At 46.6% G+C, this 17,288-nt stretch overlaps 1 protein-coding gene across 1 annotated transcript in view; it reads left to right on the top strand.

Annotated features, from left to right (window-relative positions):
• mctp1b (multiple C2 domains, transmembrane 1b) overlaps positions 1-17,288 on the top strand; it is a 128,032-nt gene that overhangs the window by 37,884 nt on the left and 72,860 nt on the right. The window contains exon 5 of the mRNA XM_034193080.1: positions 16,559-16,682. Within this exon, the coding sequence (XP_034048971.1) occupies positions 16,559-16,682 (124 nt within the window). The remainder of the gene's footprint in view (positions 1-16,558; positions 16,683-17,288) is intronic.

Here is a 17,288-nt window from a genome sequence, read left to right on the forward strand (position 1 = left end):
TTTTTACCACTGTTGTCGTGCGTTACCTGTGCTGCTCCACAGCCTGTCCAGTGGATTTTGATTTTTATTTTATTTTTTGGGCGCTGTTGTCGTGCGTTACCTGTGCTGCTCCACAGCCTGTCCAGTGGATTTTTATTTAGCGCTGTTGTCGTGCGTTACCTGTGCTGCTCCACAGCCTGTCTAGTGGATTTTTATTTTGTTTTAGCACTGTTGTCGTGCGTTGCCTGTGCTGCTCCACAGCCTGTCCAGTGGATTTTTATTTTTATTTTATTTTATTTTTTAGCACTGTTGTTGTGCGTTACCTGTGCTGCTCCACAGCCTGTCCAGTGGATTTTTATTTTGTTTTAGCACTGTTGTTGTGCGTTACCTGTGCTGCTCCACAGCCTGTCTAGTGGATTTCTATTTGTTTTAGCACTGTTGTTGTGCGTTACCTGTGCTGCTCCACAGCCTGTCTAGTGGATTTTTATTTTGTTTTAGCACTGTTGTTGTGCGTTACCTGTGCTGCTCCACAGCCTGTCTAGTGGATTTTTATTTTTATTTTATTTTATTTTTTAGCACTGTTGTTGTGCGTTACCTGTGCTGCTCCACAGCCTGTCCAGTGGATTTTTATTTTTATTTTATTTTATTTTTTAGCACTGTTGTTGTGCGTTACCTGTGCTGCTCCACAGCCTGTCCAGTGGATTTTTATTTTGTTTTAGCACTGTTGTTGTGCGTTACCTGTGCTGCTCCACAGCCTGTCTAGTGGATTTCTATTTTGTTTTAGCACTGTTGTTGTGCGTTACCTGTGCTGCTCCACAGCCTGTCTAGTGGATTTTTATTTTGTTTTAGCACTGTTGTTGTGCGTTACCTGTGCTGCTCCACAGCCTGTCTAGTGGATTTTTATTTTGTTTTAGCACTGTTGTTGTGCGTTACCTGTGCTGCTCCACAGCCTGTCTAGTGGATTTTTATTTTGTTTTAGCACTGTTGTTGTGCGTTACCTGTGCTGCTCCACAGCCTGTCTAGTGGATTTCTATTTTGTTTTAGCACTGTTGTTGTGCGTTACCTGTGCTGCTCCACAGCCTGTCTAGTGGATTTTTATTTTGTTTTAGCACTGTTGTTGTGCGTTACCTGTGCTGCTCCACAGCCTGTCTAGTGGATTTTTATTTTGTTTTAGCACTGTTGTAGTGCGTTACCTGTGCTGCTCCACAGCCTGTCTAGTGGATTTCTATTTTGTTTTAGCACTGTTGTCGTGCGTTGCCTGTGCTGCTCCACAGCCTGTCCAGTGGATTTTTATTTTGTTTTAGCACTGTTGTTGTGCATTACCTGTGCTGCTCCACAGCCTGTCCAGTGGATTTTTATTTGTTTTAGCACTGTTGTTGTGCGTTACCTGTGCTGCTCCACAGCCTGTCCAGTGGATTTTTATTTTGTTTTAGCACTGTTGTTGTGCGTTACCTGTGCTGCTCCACAGCCTGTCTAGTGGATTTCTATTTTGTTTTAGCACTGTTGTTGTGCGTTACCTGTGCTGCTCCACAGCCTGTCTAGAGGATTTTATTTTGTTTTAGCACTGTTGTTGTGCGTTACCTGTGCTGCTCCACAGCCTGTCTAGTGGATTTCTATTTTGTTTTAGCACTGTTGTTGTGCGTTACCTGTGCTGCTCCACAGCCTGTCTAGTGGATTTTTATTTTGTTTTAGCACTGTTGTTGTGCGTTACCTGTGCTGCTCCACAGCCTGTCTAGTGGATTTTTATTTTGTTTTAGCACTGTTGTTGTGTGTTACCTGTGCTGCTCCACAGCCTGTCTAGTGGATTTCTATTTTGTTTTAGCACTGTTGTCGTGCGTTGCCTGTGCTGCTCCACAGCCTGTCCAGTGGATTTTTATTTTGTTTTAGCACTGTTGTTGTGCGTTACCTGTGCTGCTCCACAGCCTGTCTAGTGGATTTTTATTTTGTTTTAGCACTGTTGTTGTGCGTTACCTGTGCTGCTCCACAGCCTGTCCAGTGGATTTTTATTTTTATTTTATTTTATTTTTTAGCACTGTTGTTGTGCGTTACCTGTGCTGCTCCACAGCCTGTCCAGTGGATTTTTATTTTTTTTTATTTTATTTTTTAGCACTGTTGTTGTGCGTTACCTGTGCTGCTCCACAGCCTGTCTAGTGGATTTTTATTTTATTTTAGCACTGTTGTCGTGCGTTACCTGTGCTGCTCCACAGCCTGTCTAGTGGATTTTTATTTTGTTTTAGCACTGTTGTTGTGCGTTACCTGTGCTGCTCCACAGCCTGTCTAGTGGATTTCTATTTTGTTTTAGCACTGTTGTTGTGCGTTACCTGTGCTGCTCCACAGCCTGTCTAGTGGATTTTTATTTTGTTTTAGCACTGTTGTTGTGCGTTACCTGTGCTGCTCCACAGCCTGTCTAGTGGATTTTTATTTTGTTTTAGCACTGTTGTTGTGTGTTACCTGTGCTGCTCCACAGCCTGTCTAGTGGATTTCTATTTTGTTTTAGCACTGTTGTCGTGCGTTGCCTGTGCTGCTCCACAGCCTGTCCAGTGGATTTTGATTTTGATTTTTTTTGGCACTGTTGTCGTGTGTTACCTGTGCTGCTCCACAGCCTGTCTAGTGGATTTTTATTTTATTTTTTACCACTGTTGTCGTGTGTTACCTGTGCTGCTCCGCAGCCTGTCCAGTGGATTTTTATTTTATTATTTTATTTTATTTATTTATTTATTTTATTTTTTTTAGCACTGTTGTCGTGCGTTACCTGTGCTGCTCCACAGCCTGTCCAGTGGATTTTTATTTTATTTTTTAGCACTGTTGTCGTGCGTTACCTGTGCTGCTCCACAGCCTGTCCAGTGGATTTTTATTTTATTTTTTACCACTGTTGTCGTGCGTTACCTGTGCTGCTCCACAGCCTGTCCAGTGGATTTTTATTTAGCGCTGTTGTCGTGCGTTACCTGTGCTGCTCCACAGCCTGTCTAGTGGATTTTTATTTTGTTTTAGCACTGTTGTCGTGCGTTGCCTGTGCTGCTTCACAGCCTGTCCAGTGGATTTTTTTTTTATTTTATTTTATTTTTTAGCACTGTTGTTGTGCGTTACCTGTGCTGCTCCACAGCCTGTCCAGTGGATTTTTATTTTGTTTTAGCACTGTTGTTGTGCGTTACCTGTGCTGCTCCACAGCCTGTCCAGTGGATTTTTATTTTGTTTTAGCACTGTTGTTGTGCGTTACCTGTGCTGCTCCACAGCCTGTCTAGTGGATTTCTATTTTGTTTTAGCACTGTTGTTGTGCGTTACCTGTGCTGCTCCACAGCCTGTCTAGTGGATTTTTATTTTGTTTTAGCACTGTTGTTGTGCGTTACCTGTGCTGCTCCACAGCCTGTCTAGTGGATTTCTGTTTTGTTTTAGCACTGTTGTTGTGCGTTACCTGTGCTGCTCCACAGCCTGTCTAGTGGATTTTTATTTTGTTTTAGCACTGTTGTTGTGCGTTACCTGTGCTGCTCCACAGCCTGTCTAGTGGATTTTTATTTTGTTTTAGCACTGTTGTTGTGCGTTACCTGTGCTGCTCCACAGCCTGTCTAGTGGATTTCTATTTTGTTTTAGCACTGTTGTCGTGCGTTACCTGTGCTGCTCCACAGCCTGTCTAGTGGATTTCTATTTTGTTTTAGCACTGTTGTCGTGCGTTGCCTGTGCTGCTCCACAGCCTGTCCAGTGGATTTTTATTTTATTTTATTTTTTAGCACTGTTGTTGTGCGTTACCTGTGCTGCTCCACAGCCTGTCTAGTGGATTTTTATTTTATTTTAGCACTGTTGTCGTGCGTTACCTGTGCTGCTCCACAGCCTGTCTAGTGGATTTTATTTTGTTTTAGCACTGTTGTCGTGCGTTGCCTGTGCTGCTCCACAGCCTGTCCAGTGGATTTTTATTTTATTTTATTTTATTTTTTAGCACTGTTGTTGTGCGTTACCTGTGCTGCTCCACAGCCTGTCTAGTGGATTTTTATTTTATTTTAGCACTGTTGTCGTGCGTTACCTGTGCTGCTCCACAGCCTGTCTAGTGTCGGATTCCCTGTTTGGGAATCCGCTAGCTTAGCGTAGCTACTAGCTCTTAGCCGTTTTAGCATGGCGGCTTCTCCTGTCTCTCCCGTACTTTTCTGCTCTGGGTGTGAAATGTTTAGTTATTCCTCGGCCTCTTTTAGCAGTAACGGTACATGTAATAAGTGCAGCTTATTCGTAGCTTTGGAGGCCAGGCTGGGCGAATTGGAGGCTCGGCTCCGCACCGTGGAAAATTCTACAGCTAGCCAGGCCCCTGTAGTCGGTGCGGACCAAGGTAGCTTAGCCGCCGTTAGTTCCCCCCTGGCAGACCCCATGCAGTCGGGAAGGCAGGCTGACTGGGTGACTGTGAGGAGGAAGCGTAGCCCTAAACAGAAGCCCCGTGTACACCGTCAACCCGTTCACATCTCTAACCGTTTTTCCCCACTCGACGATACACTCGCCGAGGATCAAACTCTGGTTATTGGCGACTCTGTTTTGAGAAATGTGAAGTTAGCGACACCAGCAACCATTGTCAATTGTCTTCCGGGGGCCAGAGCAGGCGACATCGAAGGACATTTGAAATTGCTGGCTAAGGCTAAGCGTAAATTTGGTAAGATTGTAATTCACGTCGGCAGTAATGACACTCGGTTACGCCAATCGGAGGTTCACTAAAATTAACATTGAATCGGTGTGTAACTTTGCAAAAACAATGTCGGACTCTGTTGTTTTCTCTGGGCCCCTCCCCAATCAGACCGGGAGTGACATGTTTAGCCGCATGTTCTCCTTGAATTGCTGGCTGTCTGAGTGGTGTCCAAAAAAATGAGGTGGGCTTCATTGATAATTGGCAAAGCTTCTGGGGAAAACCTGGTCTTGTTAGGAGAGACGGCATCCATCCCACTTTAGAGGGAGCAGCTCTCATTTCTAGAAATCTGGCCAATTTTTTGGGATCCTCCAAACTGTGACTGTCTAGCGTTGGGACCAGGAGGCAGAGCTGTGGTCTTATACACCTCTCTGCAGCTTCTCTCCCCCCTGCCATCCCCCTATTACCCCATCCCCGTAGAGACGGTGCCTGCTCCCAGACCACCAATAACTAGCAAAATCTATTTAAGCATAAAAATTCAAAAAGAAAAAATAATATAGCACCTTCAATTGCACCACAGACTAAAACAGTTAAATGTGGTCTATTAAACATTAGGTCTCTTTCTTCTAAGTCCCTGTTGGTAATGATATAATAATTGATCAACGTATTGATTTATTCTGCCTAACAGAAACTTGGTTACAGCAGGATGAATATGTTAGTTTAAATGAGTCAACACCCCCGAGTCACACTAACTGTCAGAATGCTCGTAGCACGGGCCGGGGCGGAGGATTAGCAGCAATCTTCCATTCCAGCTTATTAATTAATCAAAAACCTAGACAGAGCTTTAATTCATTTGAAAGCTTGTCTCTTAGTCTTGTCCATCCAAATTGGAAGTCCCAAAAACCAGTTTTATTTGTTATTATCTATCGTCCACCTGGTCGTTACTGTGAGTTTCTCTGTGAATTTTCAGACCTTTTGTCTGACTTAGTGCTTAGCTCAGACAAGATAATTATAGTGGGCGATTTTAACATCCACACAGATGCTGAGAATGACAGCCTCAACACTGCATTTAATCTATTATTAGACTCTATCGGCTTTGCCTCAAAAAGTAAATGAGTCCACCCACCACTTTAATCATATTTTAGATCTTGTTCTGACTTATGGTATGGAAATAGAAGACTTAACAGTATTCCCTGAAAACTCCCTTTTGTCTGATCATTTTTTAATAACATTTACATTTACCCTGATGGACTACCCTGCAGTGGGGAATAAGTTTCATTACACTAGAAGTCTTTCAGAAAGCGCTGTAACTAGGTTTAAGGATATGATTCCTTCTTTATGTTCTCTAATGTCATATACCAACACAGAGCAGAGTAGCTACCTAAACTCTGTAAGGGAGTTAGAGTATCTTGTCAATAGTTTTACATCCTCATTGAAGACAGCTTGGATGCTGTAGCTCCTCTGAAAAAGAGAGCTTTAAATCAGAAGTGTCTGACTCCGTGGTATAACTCACAAACTCGTAGCTTAAAGCAGATAACCCGTAAGTTGGAGAGGAAATGGCGTCTCACTAATTTAGAAGATCTTCACTTAGCCTGGAAAAAGAGTTTGTTGCTCTATAAGAAAGCCCTTCGTGAAGCTAGGACATCTTTCTACTCATCACTAATTGAAGAAAATAAGAACAACCCCAGGTTTCTTTTCAGCACTGTAGCCAGGCTGACAAAGAGTCAGAGCTCTATTGAGCTGAGTATTCCATTAACTTTAACTAGTAATGACTTCATGACTTTCTTTGCTAACAAAATTTTGACTATTAGAGAAAAAATTACTCATAACCATCCCAAAGATGTATCGTTATCTTTGGCTGCTTTCAGTGATGCCGGTATTTGGTTAGACTCTTTCTCTCAGATTGTTCTGTCTGAGTTATTTTCATTAGTTACTTCATCCAAACCATCAACATGCTTATTAGACCCCATTCCTGCCAGGCTGCTCAAGGAAGTCCTACCATTATTTAATGCTTCAATCTTAATATGATCAATCTATCTTTGTTAGTTGGTTATGTACCACAGGCCTTTAAGGTGGCAGTAATTAAACCATTACTTAAAAAAGCCATCACTTGACCCAGCTATCTTAGCTAATTATAGGCCAATCTCCAACCTTCCTTTTCTCTCAAAGATTCTTGAGAGGGTAGTTGTAAAACAGCTAACTGATCACCTGCAGAGGAATGGTCTATTTGAAGAGTTTCAGTCAGGTTTTAGAATTCATCATAGTACAGAAACAGCATTAGTGAAGGTTACAAATGATCTTCTTATGGCTTCGGACAGTGGACTTATCTCTGTGCTTGTTCTGTTGGACCTCAGTGCTGCTTTTGATACTGTTGACCATAAAATTTTATTACAGAGATTAGAGCATGTCATAGGTATTAAAGGCATTGCGCTGCGGTGGTTTGAATCATATTTGTCTAATAGATTACAGTTTGTTCATGTAAATGGGGAATCTTCTTCACAGACTAAAGTTAATTATGGAGTTCCACAAGGTTCTGTGCTAGGACCAATTTTATTCACTTTATACATGCTTCCCTTGGGCAGTATTATTAGACGGTATTGCTTAAATTTTCATTGTTACGCAGATGATACCCAGCTTTATCTATCCATGAAGCCAGAGGATACGCACCATTAGCTAAACTGCAGGATTGTCTTACAGACATAAAGACATGGATGACCTCTAATTTCCTGCTTTTAAACTCAGATAAAACTGAAGTTATTGTACTTGGCCCCACAAATCTTAGAAGCATGGTGTCTAACCAGATCGTTACTCTGGATGGCATTTCCCTGATCTCTAGTAATACTGTGAGAAATCTTGGAGTTATTTTTGATCAGGATATGTCATTCAAAGCGCATATTAAACAAATATGTAGGACTGCCTTTTTGCATTTACGCAATATCTCTAAAATCAGAAAGGTCTTGTCTCAGAGTGATGCTGAAAAACTAATTCATGCATTTGTTTCCTCTAGGCTGGACTATTGTAATTCATTATTATCAGGTTGTCCTAAAAGTTCCCTAAAAAGCCTTCAGTTGGTTCAGAATGCTGCAGCTAGAGTACTGACGGGACTAGCAGGAGAGAGCATATCTCACCCGTGTTGCCTCCCTTCATTGGCTTCCTGTTAATGCTAGAATAGAATTTAAAATTCTTCTTCTTACTTATAAGGTTTTGAATAATCAGGTCCCATCTTATCTTAGGGACCTCATAGTACCATATTACCCCATTAGAGCGCTTCGCTCTCAGACTGCGGGCTTACTTGTAGTTCCTAGGGTTTGTAAGAGTAGAATGGGAGGCAGAGCCTTCAGCTTTCAGGCTCCTCTCCTGTGGAACCAGCTCCCAATTCAGATCAGGGAGACAGATACCCTCTCTACTTTTAAGATTAGGCTTAAAACTTTCCTTTTCGCTAAGGCTTATAGTTAGGGCTGGATCGGGTGACCCTGGACCATCCCTTGGTTATGTTGCTTAGACGTAGACTGTGTTTCATAATTATTGTATGGCCTTGCCTTGCAATGTGGAGCGCCTTGGGGCAACTGTTTGTTGTGATTTGGCGCTATACAAGAAAAAAGTTGATTGAAGTTGATTGATCATTGAAGATCATAAGTCTGGGCGTGGGACAAGCACAAAACGGCAATATTTGCATATAATGATGCTGAAAAAAGGTGAAAAAGTCATCATAGACTACTAGGACAAATTTTCTTAAAACACTTTCATTGTAAAGATAACTATAAACGTGTGAAATTTCCCCTTTTTTCTTTTTTTTCATAAAATATGATCAAGGGACATAAAAGTGCCCGTAGTCTAAGAATCACCCGTATACATGTGTTAACAATTCAGTTCAGTTATATTTATTTATATAGTGCCCAATCACAACAACACTGCCTCAAGGTGCTTCACATGGGTAAGGTCAAACCTTACCGAACCCCCTGAGCAACCGCACAGGCAACAGTGGTAAGAAAAAAACTCTGTCTGGTGTTTATGAGGAAGAAACATCAAGCAGACCAGACTCAGACAGGTGACCCACTGCTTGGGCCATTCTAACATTTATAAGATTTTCATAAGCAATGAAAAAACCAAACAAGCTCATTTTATGACCACAGCATGCGTTACAACGCAATCAGATATCTGCCAAATAAGGCAGTAATGACAGTATGTCCTTTTTTTTCATAGGTAACAATATGCAATATCGAGAATTGCATTCTCAAAAAGGATCAGATACACACAGCCAGTGTGTTTTGTGCAGCTGAGAACATGGACTCAGAAATCCCACGTTATTATATTGTTTCTAATAGACATGAGATTAAGAATTGTGGCATCTGGTTGAGACGTTGCCAAACTCTCAGTGACAACAAAACTGATGATGATGCTGCTTTACAAGTGATCTTTAAGACCTGCACCCAACGACCCCAGCCCAACCCGCGGAGGATTTAAAAAAAAAAAGCCAATGCATCTGTTCCCATTGTCTCTCCCTCTCTCACACACACTCACATTTTCTCTTTCACAAAACTGGGATATATGGCACCTGAAAAACACACTCCAGGTTTTTTTTCTTAGCTCTAACCGTTGACTGCCAGCCTTTAAATGTATCATAACTAATATTTCACCATTATGATTAAGTGCAGAGAGATTTGTGAGGTTAGGGGCTTAGAATTTATCAAGAAGTGCAGAGTGGATCCTTTGTGCAAAACGCTGTATCTGTCAGTGAATTAAATTATTGTTCATATTGTTAGAAAAATGTCTGCCCCGGACTTCCGTATACAGCGATATTGTTCTGTCTTACACATTTATTTGTTGCAGTGCGTGTGGTGAATCGGTGGAGGAAGAGACGGAGAAAAGAGACACAAGATAGAAATTTATGATTGACAATGAATGCATCACAGGATGTGTGTGTGTGTGTTTGTGTGTGTGTGAGTGTGGTGTGTGTGCACGTGCAGAGACCACACAGACAGAAGAAAAATGAAGGGATGACAGGAATCACATCTAAGCTGCTGTATGCCCTTTGGCGTGTGTATTAATTTTGAGCCTCATTAACTCACACGAGTTGGGGTCCACAAAATCAGGCTGTGAGTTATCTGAAACCGTGCATTAATAAGGTCGACCAAAAAAACTATAAGTCAGCTTACCTTGCTATATTTCAGTAGTTTTGGCCATTTGATGCAATGAGTCATACCTGGATGGTGATGGTTTCTTCATCTGGCTTGGGTTCGGGATCTTCTCGTTCCTCCTCCGGCTCCTGCAGGTCAGCAATGAGGGCTTCGTCAGAGCGGACAGTTCTAGATGATTCAAAATTTTTTGATGTGACATTCCTCGTTAGATCCTTACTTCCGGTTCAGATTGGGCTGCATCGTGGCTTAGTGGTTAGCGCTGTTCCCTCACAGCAAGACGGTCATAGGATTGATTCCCACCTGTGGCCTTTCTGTGTGGAGTTTGCATGTTCTCCCCATGTTTGTGTGGGTTTCCTCCAGGTTCTCCAGTTTCCTCCCGCATTTAAAGACATGTAGGTTTGGTGAATTAGAACATTTATAATTGTCCAGGTCTCCCTTGCAAAAGAGGTCTTGATCTCAATGGGACTAACCTGGTTAAATAAATAAAAACCAGACTGGGAACCAGTCTGAATTAGCAGTAAGGATCTAAAAAGGAATGTCACATCAAATAACTTTAAATAGTCAGAAATCGTCCACACAGAATTGTCCACCCTCATCGCTGACCTGCAGCAACTGGAGGAAGAAGAAAAACCATCATCCAGAATCGTCCGCATTGATGATCCCTCCCAAAAAATGGTGAAATTGAAATTGACTTTAATACAGTAGTCTAAATTTTCACGGCCCACAACTTGACTGAAACATGCGTGTGCGCGAGTTAATCAGGCTGACCTGCATATTACAGTTTCTTAGTGGGAGTTCTGCCAGTTTTTAAACTGCCACGCCCACAACCATAATATTTTATAAGCAATCTTACCAGCACCCGTGTTGTGTGGGCCGCTGAAGAGGAGGTACTGCTGGCCCATCACCAGAGGGCGCCCTGCCTGAAGTGCGGGCTTCAGGCACGAGAAAGCAACTGGGAGTGGCAGCTGTCACTCCTCAACAAGCACCACCTGTCACTCATCATCACCACTATCCACATCTCCATAAAAGCCGGGCAGCATCTTCACCTCACTGCCGAGAAATCGTCTACCTATCAGGTAAACACTCAGCCGTGGTTTTGGTGTCATACAATTTTCTGAACATTTGCAGACGTACCTGTTTGACTGGTCAGCAGCTGGAAGCTGGGAGGAGGCGATGTCTTCGCTCCTCGGATAAGTAGTCTTTCAGACGCTGCACGTTTTGGTTCCTGTGTGACTGTGATTGAGAGGTGGAGGTGTTTCCCACCCGTTCTGACTGTTTGCTGGGTGTTCACGCACCCACCATCACCTGTCTGTTCTTCCTGCCAGCAGTACCTGATCTGACAGCCGGAGGCAGTGGCCACCTGGGGACCCAGCGCTTGGTGACTCCGGGGTGCTTCAGATCCGGTGGCAGTGGAAAGCGTGTGGGATCTGGCTCTTTCCTGGACAGGCGTCTTCTATCCTCAAGCCTGCCCACACGTCACCGTGACTTATTGACTGTTGATCCAATTGTGTTGTCTGTTACTCTGTTGTGCACATTCACAACATTAAATTGTTATATTTTGGCTTATTCCATTGTCCGTTCATTTGCGCCCACTGTTGTGGGTCCGTGTCCCTGCACTTTCACAACAGGATTTCTCGGCCAGCGTCATGGATCCCGAGGGGCATCAACCATCGTTTGAACCGCCAGTGGAAACACAGGGTGCACAGGCATCGGCAGGAGGCATGTTAGGTGAACTGCAGCACATCTTAATCACCTTCACTGCTCGGTTGGACTTGGTAACCGAGCAGAACGTTATACTCAATCGGAGGATGGAGGCCCTCACCGCCCAGGTGGAAGCACACACTCAGGGCGCTGCTGCAGCACCTCCTCCAGCCGACTAAGCACTGAATACAGACATTCCAGTGGTGATTCAACGACCCCCCCCCCATCCCCTGAAGCATACATAAGCCCTCCTGACCGTACGGAGGTTGTGTCGAGACATGCGTGGACTTCTTAATGCAGGGTTCGCTCGTCTTTGCACAACGTCCCGTCATGTACGCGTCTGATGCCAGCCGGGTGGCTTATGTTATTAATTTGCTTCGAGGAGAGGCACGGGCCTGGGCTACGGCGCTCTGGGAGCAAAATTCACGGCTCCTAATCACATATACTGGGTTTGTGAGGGAGTTTAAACAGGTGTTTGATCATCCCAACAGAGGCGAAACCGCTTCGACCGTGCTGCTGTCAATGAGACAGGGACGTCGGAGTGCAGCCGAGTATGCAGTCGACTTCCCGCATCGCGGCTGCGAGGTCCGGCTGGAATAACGTTGCACTCCACGCCGCCTTCGTAAACGGACTGTCTCCAGTCCTGAAGAAGCACCTGGGCTAAGGATGAGCCGCAGGATTTTGACGGGCTAGACGGCTAGACAACCGGTTAGAAGAACACCGTCGGGAGCGGGGCGAAGGGCGTGGCCGGGCGCGAGCCGTCCCTCTTCCTTCCGGGTCCGAAAGGGTGCCGCCGTCCCCACGCTCCACAGTCAGAGAGCTCCGTGGAGCCACAGCTCCCCCTGCTGACGAAGCTATGGACACAGCAGGGGCTAAAGTAAAATCACATGACAGAACACGGAGGCTGGCTCGCGGAGAATGTTTTTTCTGTGGCTCTAATGAGCACATACAAAGAAACTGCCCCAAATGTTTAAACTTCAACGCCGCCCTTAGAGACTGGGTTAAGGGTGGGCCATAACATCCACGCGGGGAAAGCCCGTAGATCAGCACGCATCCCAGTGATGATCCTTTGTGGGGATCTTACCATTCACGCTCCAGCACTGGTGGACACGGGGTCTGAAGGGAATCTGCTGGACAGCAGATGGGCCAGGGAGGTAGGGCTCCCTCTAGTGGATCTACCGTCACCATTGAAGGTACGGGCACTAGATGGCACCCTTCTCCCATTAATCACACACCAGACACCACCTGTGGACTTTGGTGGTGTCTGGGAATCACAGGGAGGAGATTGTGTTTTATATAACACCTTCTACCTCTCGAGTGATTTTGGGATTTCCATGGATGATTAAGCACAATCCCCGGATTGATTGGCCGTCTAGGGTAGTGACGCAGTGGAGTGACACCTGCCACCGGGAATGTTTTGGATCTTCGGTTCCACCCAGTGTGACAGCTAATGAGGAGGTTAAAGTCCCCCCCAATCTGTCGGCGGTGCCAGAGGAGTACCATGATCTTGCTGACGTCTTCAGCAAGGACCTGGCACTCACTCTTCCCCCGCACCGTCCATATGATTGTGCCATTGATTTGATCCCGGGCGCTGAGTACCCGTCCAGCAGTTGTACAACCTCTCACGTCCTTAACGCGAATCAATGGAGACCTACATTCGGGACTCCTTAGCTGCCGGTTGATCCGGAAGTCCATCTCCCCCGTGTGGTGCAGGGTTCTTTTTGTGGCAAAAAGGACGGTGGACTCCGTTCATGCATAGACTACAGAGGGCTGAACGAAGTCACGATTCGCAATCGATACCCGCTGCCTCTGCTAGATTCTGTGTTCACTGCCCTTGCATGGAGCCCAAATCTTCACAAAGTTGGATCTTAGGAATGCGTATCACCTGGTTCGGATCCGGAAAGGAGACGAGTGGAAGACGGCATTTAACACCCCCGTTAGGTAACTTTTGAGTACCTGGTCATGCCGTTCGCCTCACCAATGCGCCCGCGACGTTCCAGGCATTGGTTAATGACGTCTTGCGGGAGTTCCTGCACCGGTTCATCTTCGTATACCTGGACGATATTTTCATCTTCTCCCCGAGATCCTGAGACTCATGTGCAGCATGTACGTCAGGTCCTGCAGCGGTTGTTGGAGAACCGGCTGTTTGTGAAGGGCGAGAAGTGCGAGTTCCACTGTACTTCTTTGTCCTTCCTGGGGTTCATCATCTCCTCCAACTCTGTCGCACCTGATCCAGCCAAGGTAGCGGCAGTGAGAGATTGGCCCCAACCGACAAGCGTAGGAAGCTGCAACAGTTCCTCGGCTTTGCGAATTTCTACCGGAGGTTTATTAAGGCTATAGCCAGGTAGTTAGCCCCCTGATGGCCCTAACCTCCACTAAAGTCCCCTTCACCTGGTTGGATCGGTGCGAAGCCGCGTTTAAGGAGTTGAAACGTCGGTTTCTCGTCTGCACCCGTTCTGGTGCAGCCCGATCCCAATCGCCAGTTTGTAGTCAAAGTGGATGCCTCTGACTCAGGGATAGGAGCTGTGCTGTCCCAGAGCGGAGAGTCCGATAAGGTTCTCCTCCTTGTGCCTATTTTTCCCGTAGGTTGACCCCGGCAGAGTGGAAACTACGACATTGGCAATCGGGAACTCCTAGCGGTGAAAGAGGCCTTGAGGAGTGGAGACACCTTTTGGAGGGAGCTACGGTGCCCTTCACGGTTTTCCACGGACCATCGAAACCTGGAATACATCCGGACCGCCAAGCGTCTGAACCCCAGGCAAGCCCGCTGGTCACTGTTCTTCCAGCGTTTTGACTTCCGATCACCTACCGCCCCGGGAACCAAAAAACCAGCGATCTGACGCCCTGTCCCGGGTCCATGAAGAGCAAGTCAAGGTCGAGCTGTCAGATCCACCGGAACCCCATCATCCCCGAGTCCACTATCGTGGCTGGCCCTCACTGGACGTGGAGAAGACCGTCCGGGAGGCCCTGGCTCGGAACCCGGAACCCAAAGACAGACTGTACGTCCCACCAGAGGCCAGAGCTGCAGTCCTCGACTTCTGTCATGGTTCCAAGCTCTCCTGTCATCCAGGGGTGCGAAGAACCGTGGCAGTGGTCCGGCAGCGCTTCTGGTGGGCGTCTATGGAAGCCGACGTCCGGGAGTACGTCCAGGCCTGCACCACCTGCGCCAGGGGAAAGGCTGACCACCAACGGGCACAGGGACTCCTCCAGCCGTTACCTGTGTCTCACCGCCCCTGGTCCCACATCGGCCTGGACTTCGTCACGGCCTCCCGCCGTCCCAGGGCAACACCACCATCCTCACGATAGTGGACCGGTTCTCCAAGGCGGCCCACTTCGTGAGGATGGTGGTGTTGCCCTGGGACGGCGGGAGGGAGTTTCTGTAGGGAACTGGGGGCCACCGTGAGCCTCTCATCCGGGTACCATCCCCAGACTAACAGACAGGTAAAGCGGGCCAACCAGGAATTGGAACAGGCCCTTCGCTGTGTGACCTCGGCGCACCCGATGGCCTGGAGCAACCATCTGGCTTGGATCGAGTACGCACACAACAGCCAAGTTTCATCTGAAGTATGTTTGGGGTACCAGCCCCCATTGTTTCTGCTTGTGGAGGGAGAGGATGAAATGCCCTCGGTCCAGGCCCATCTGAGGAGGTGCCGTCGGGTGTGGTGCTCTGCCGGCGATCCCGGCCCCTGCATACCAGCCCGGGGCAGTAGGTTTGGCTATCACGAAGGACATTCCATTGCAGGTAGAATCACAAAAACTGAAAGACCGGTACATTGGCCCCTTCTCCATCATCAAGGTCCTCAGCCCTGCCGCGGTGAAGCTAAGGCTGCCAGCTTCACTGCGGATACATCCTGTCTTCCATGTCTCCCGGATCAAGCCTCCCCACACCTCATCCCTCTGCACCCCCGGACCGGCGCCGCCTCCTGCCCGGATCATCGACGGGGAGCCCGCGTGGACAGTACGCCGGCTCCTGGATGTCCGTCGAAAGGGCCGGGGGTTCCAGTATCTGGTGGACTGGGAGGGTTATGGACCCGAAGCACGCTTCTGGGTGAAGAGGAGCTTCATCCTGGACCCGGCCCTCCTGGCCGACTTCTACCGGCGTCACCCGGACAAACCTGGTCGGGCGCCAGGAGGCGCCTGTTGAGGGGGGGTCCTGTTGTGTGGGCCGCTGAAGAGGAGGTACTGCTGACCCACCACCAGAGGGCGCCCTGCCTGAAGTGCGGGCTTCAGGCACGAGAGGGCGCTGGAGCAACCGGGAGTGGCAGCTGTCACTCATCAACAAGCACCAGCTGTCACTCATCATCACCTATCCACATCTCCATAAAAGCCGGGCAGCATCTTCACCTCACTGCCGAGAAATCGTCTACCTATCAGGTAAACACTCAACCGTGGTTTTGGTGTCATACAATTTCTGAACATTTGCAGACGTACCTGTTTGACAGGTCAGCAGCTGGAAGCTGGGAGGAGGCGACGTCTTCGCTCCTCGATAAGTAGTCTTTCAGACGCTGCACGTTTTGGTTCCTGTGTGACTGTGATTGAGAGGTGGAGGTGTTTCCCCCCCGTTCTGACTGTTTGCTGGGTGTTCACGCACCCACCATCACCTGTCTGTTCTTCCTGCCAGCAGTACCCGATCTGACAGCCGGAGGCAGTGGCCACCTGGGGACCCAGCGCTTGATGACTCCGGGGTGCTTCAGATCCAGTGGCAGTGGAAAGCGTGTGGGATCCGGCTCTTTCCTGGACGGGCGTCTTCTATCCTCAAGCCTGCCCACACGTCACCGTGACTTATTGACTGTTGATCCCAATTGTGTTGTCTGTTGCTCTGTTGTGCACATTCACAACATTAAATTGTTATATTTTGGCTTATTCCATTGTCTGTTCATTTGCACCCCCTGTTGTGGGTCCGTGTCCCTACACTTTCACAACAACCCGCCTGACCCAGGGGTTAACTTATAATTCGCAGGTACCCACCTCAACCACATCAGGTCAGACCTCTCAGTGTATTGACCTCTTACGCTAGCGGGGATTAACAGTGATAAACATTAAATCCTCTTTTCAGCCTTGAAGTAAATTCTGTCATCTGAAAAGCCAACAAACATGGATGCTGCTGTATGTATACATGCCTGTGATACCCGTGTGTGTGCAGGAAGATACCCGTTACTTTGGTGCTACAAGACCAACAATGCCCTGAACAGGACCTGGGCACCCTGGAACTGACAGTCACCATCACCTCAAAAGAGAGTCCCATAGAGGAACACAGAGAGTCAATGGTATGCTGATGATCACATATTCTCTCTCTCTTTTTTATCACTATATAATGTATCTATTTTTCCTTCACCTTTTATTCTATAACCTGTTTCTTGCTTATTTAACAGAATATTCACCATCCAATTTTGGTGGTGTAGGTAAATCCATAACAGAAAAATGAGAGTGATTGAGGCACTTTTGATTAAGATATAATGCGAAATGTGCACCAAATGGGCTTTTCAATATTAAGTTCAAATGTCCACAAACTCCACAGTCTGAATCAGATCCAGATCAAACTTTGCCACATGATAGTGAGTGCCACTCTGCACCTCACTGTGATATATGAGAATAATTGGGGCACATTTGATTTAGATATAATGTAAAATGCAGGTTAAATGGGGTTTTCGATGTTGCATTTAAATGGCCACAAAATATGTAATGTGGATCAGATCCATATCAGACTTTGCCAGTCAATAAAGGATACCATCCTACATAATGCTGTCAAATATGAAAGAAATTTGATCTTCTTTGACAGAGTTATGAATTTTTGAAAATTTGTTTGATGTTAAAGATAGGGACGTTTCCAATATTTTTCTTGACTTTGGCCTATGACCTTGAAAATTTAATCA

The sequence above is a fragment of the Thalassophryne amazonica genome, chromosome 17 (genome assembly GCF_902500255.1).
Source record: "Thalassophryne amazonica chromosome 17, fThaAma1.1, whole genome shotgun sequence".
In the NCBI taxonomy this organism is placed as follows: domain Eukaryota; kingdom Metazoa; phylum Chordata; class Actinopteri; order Batrachoidiformes; family Batrachoididae; genus Thalassophryne; species Thalassophryne amazonica.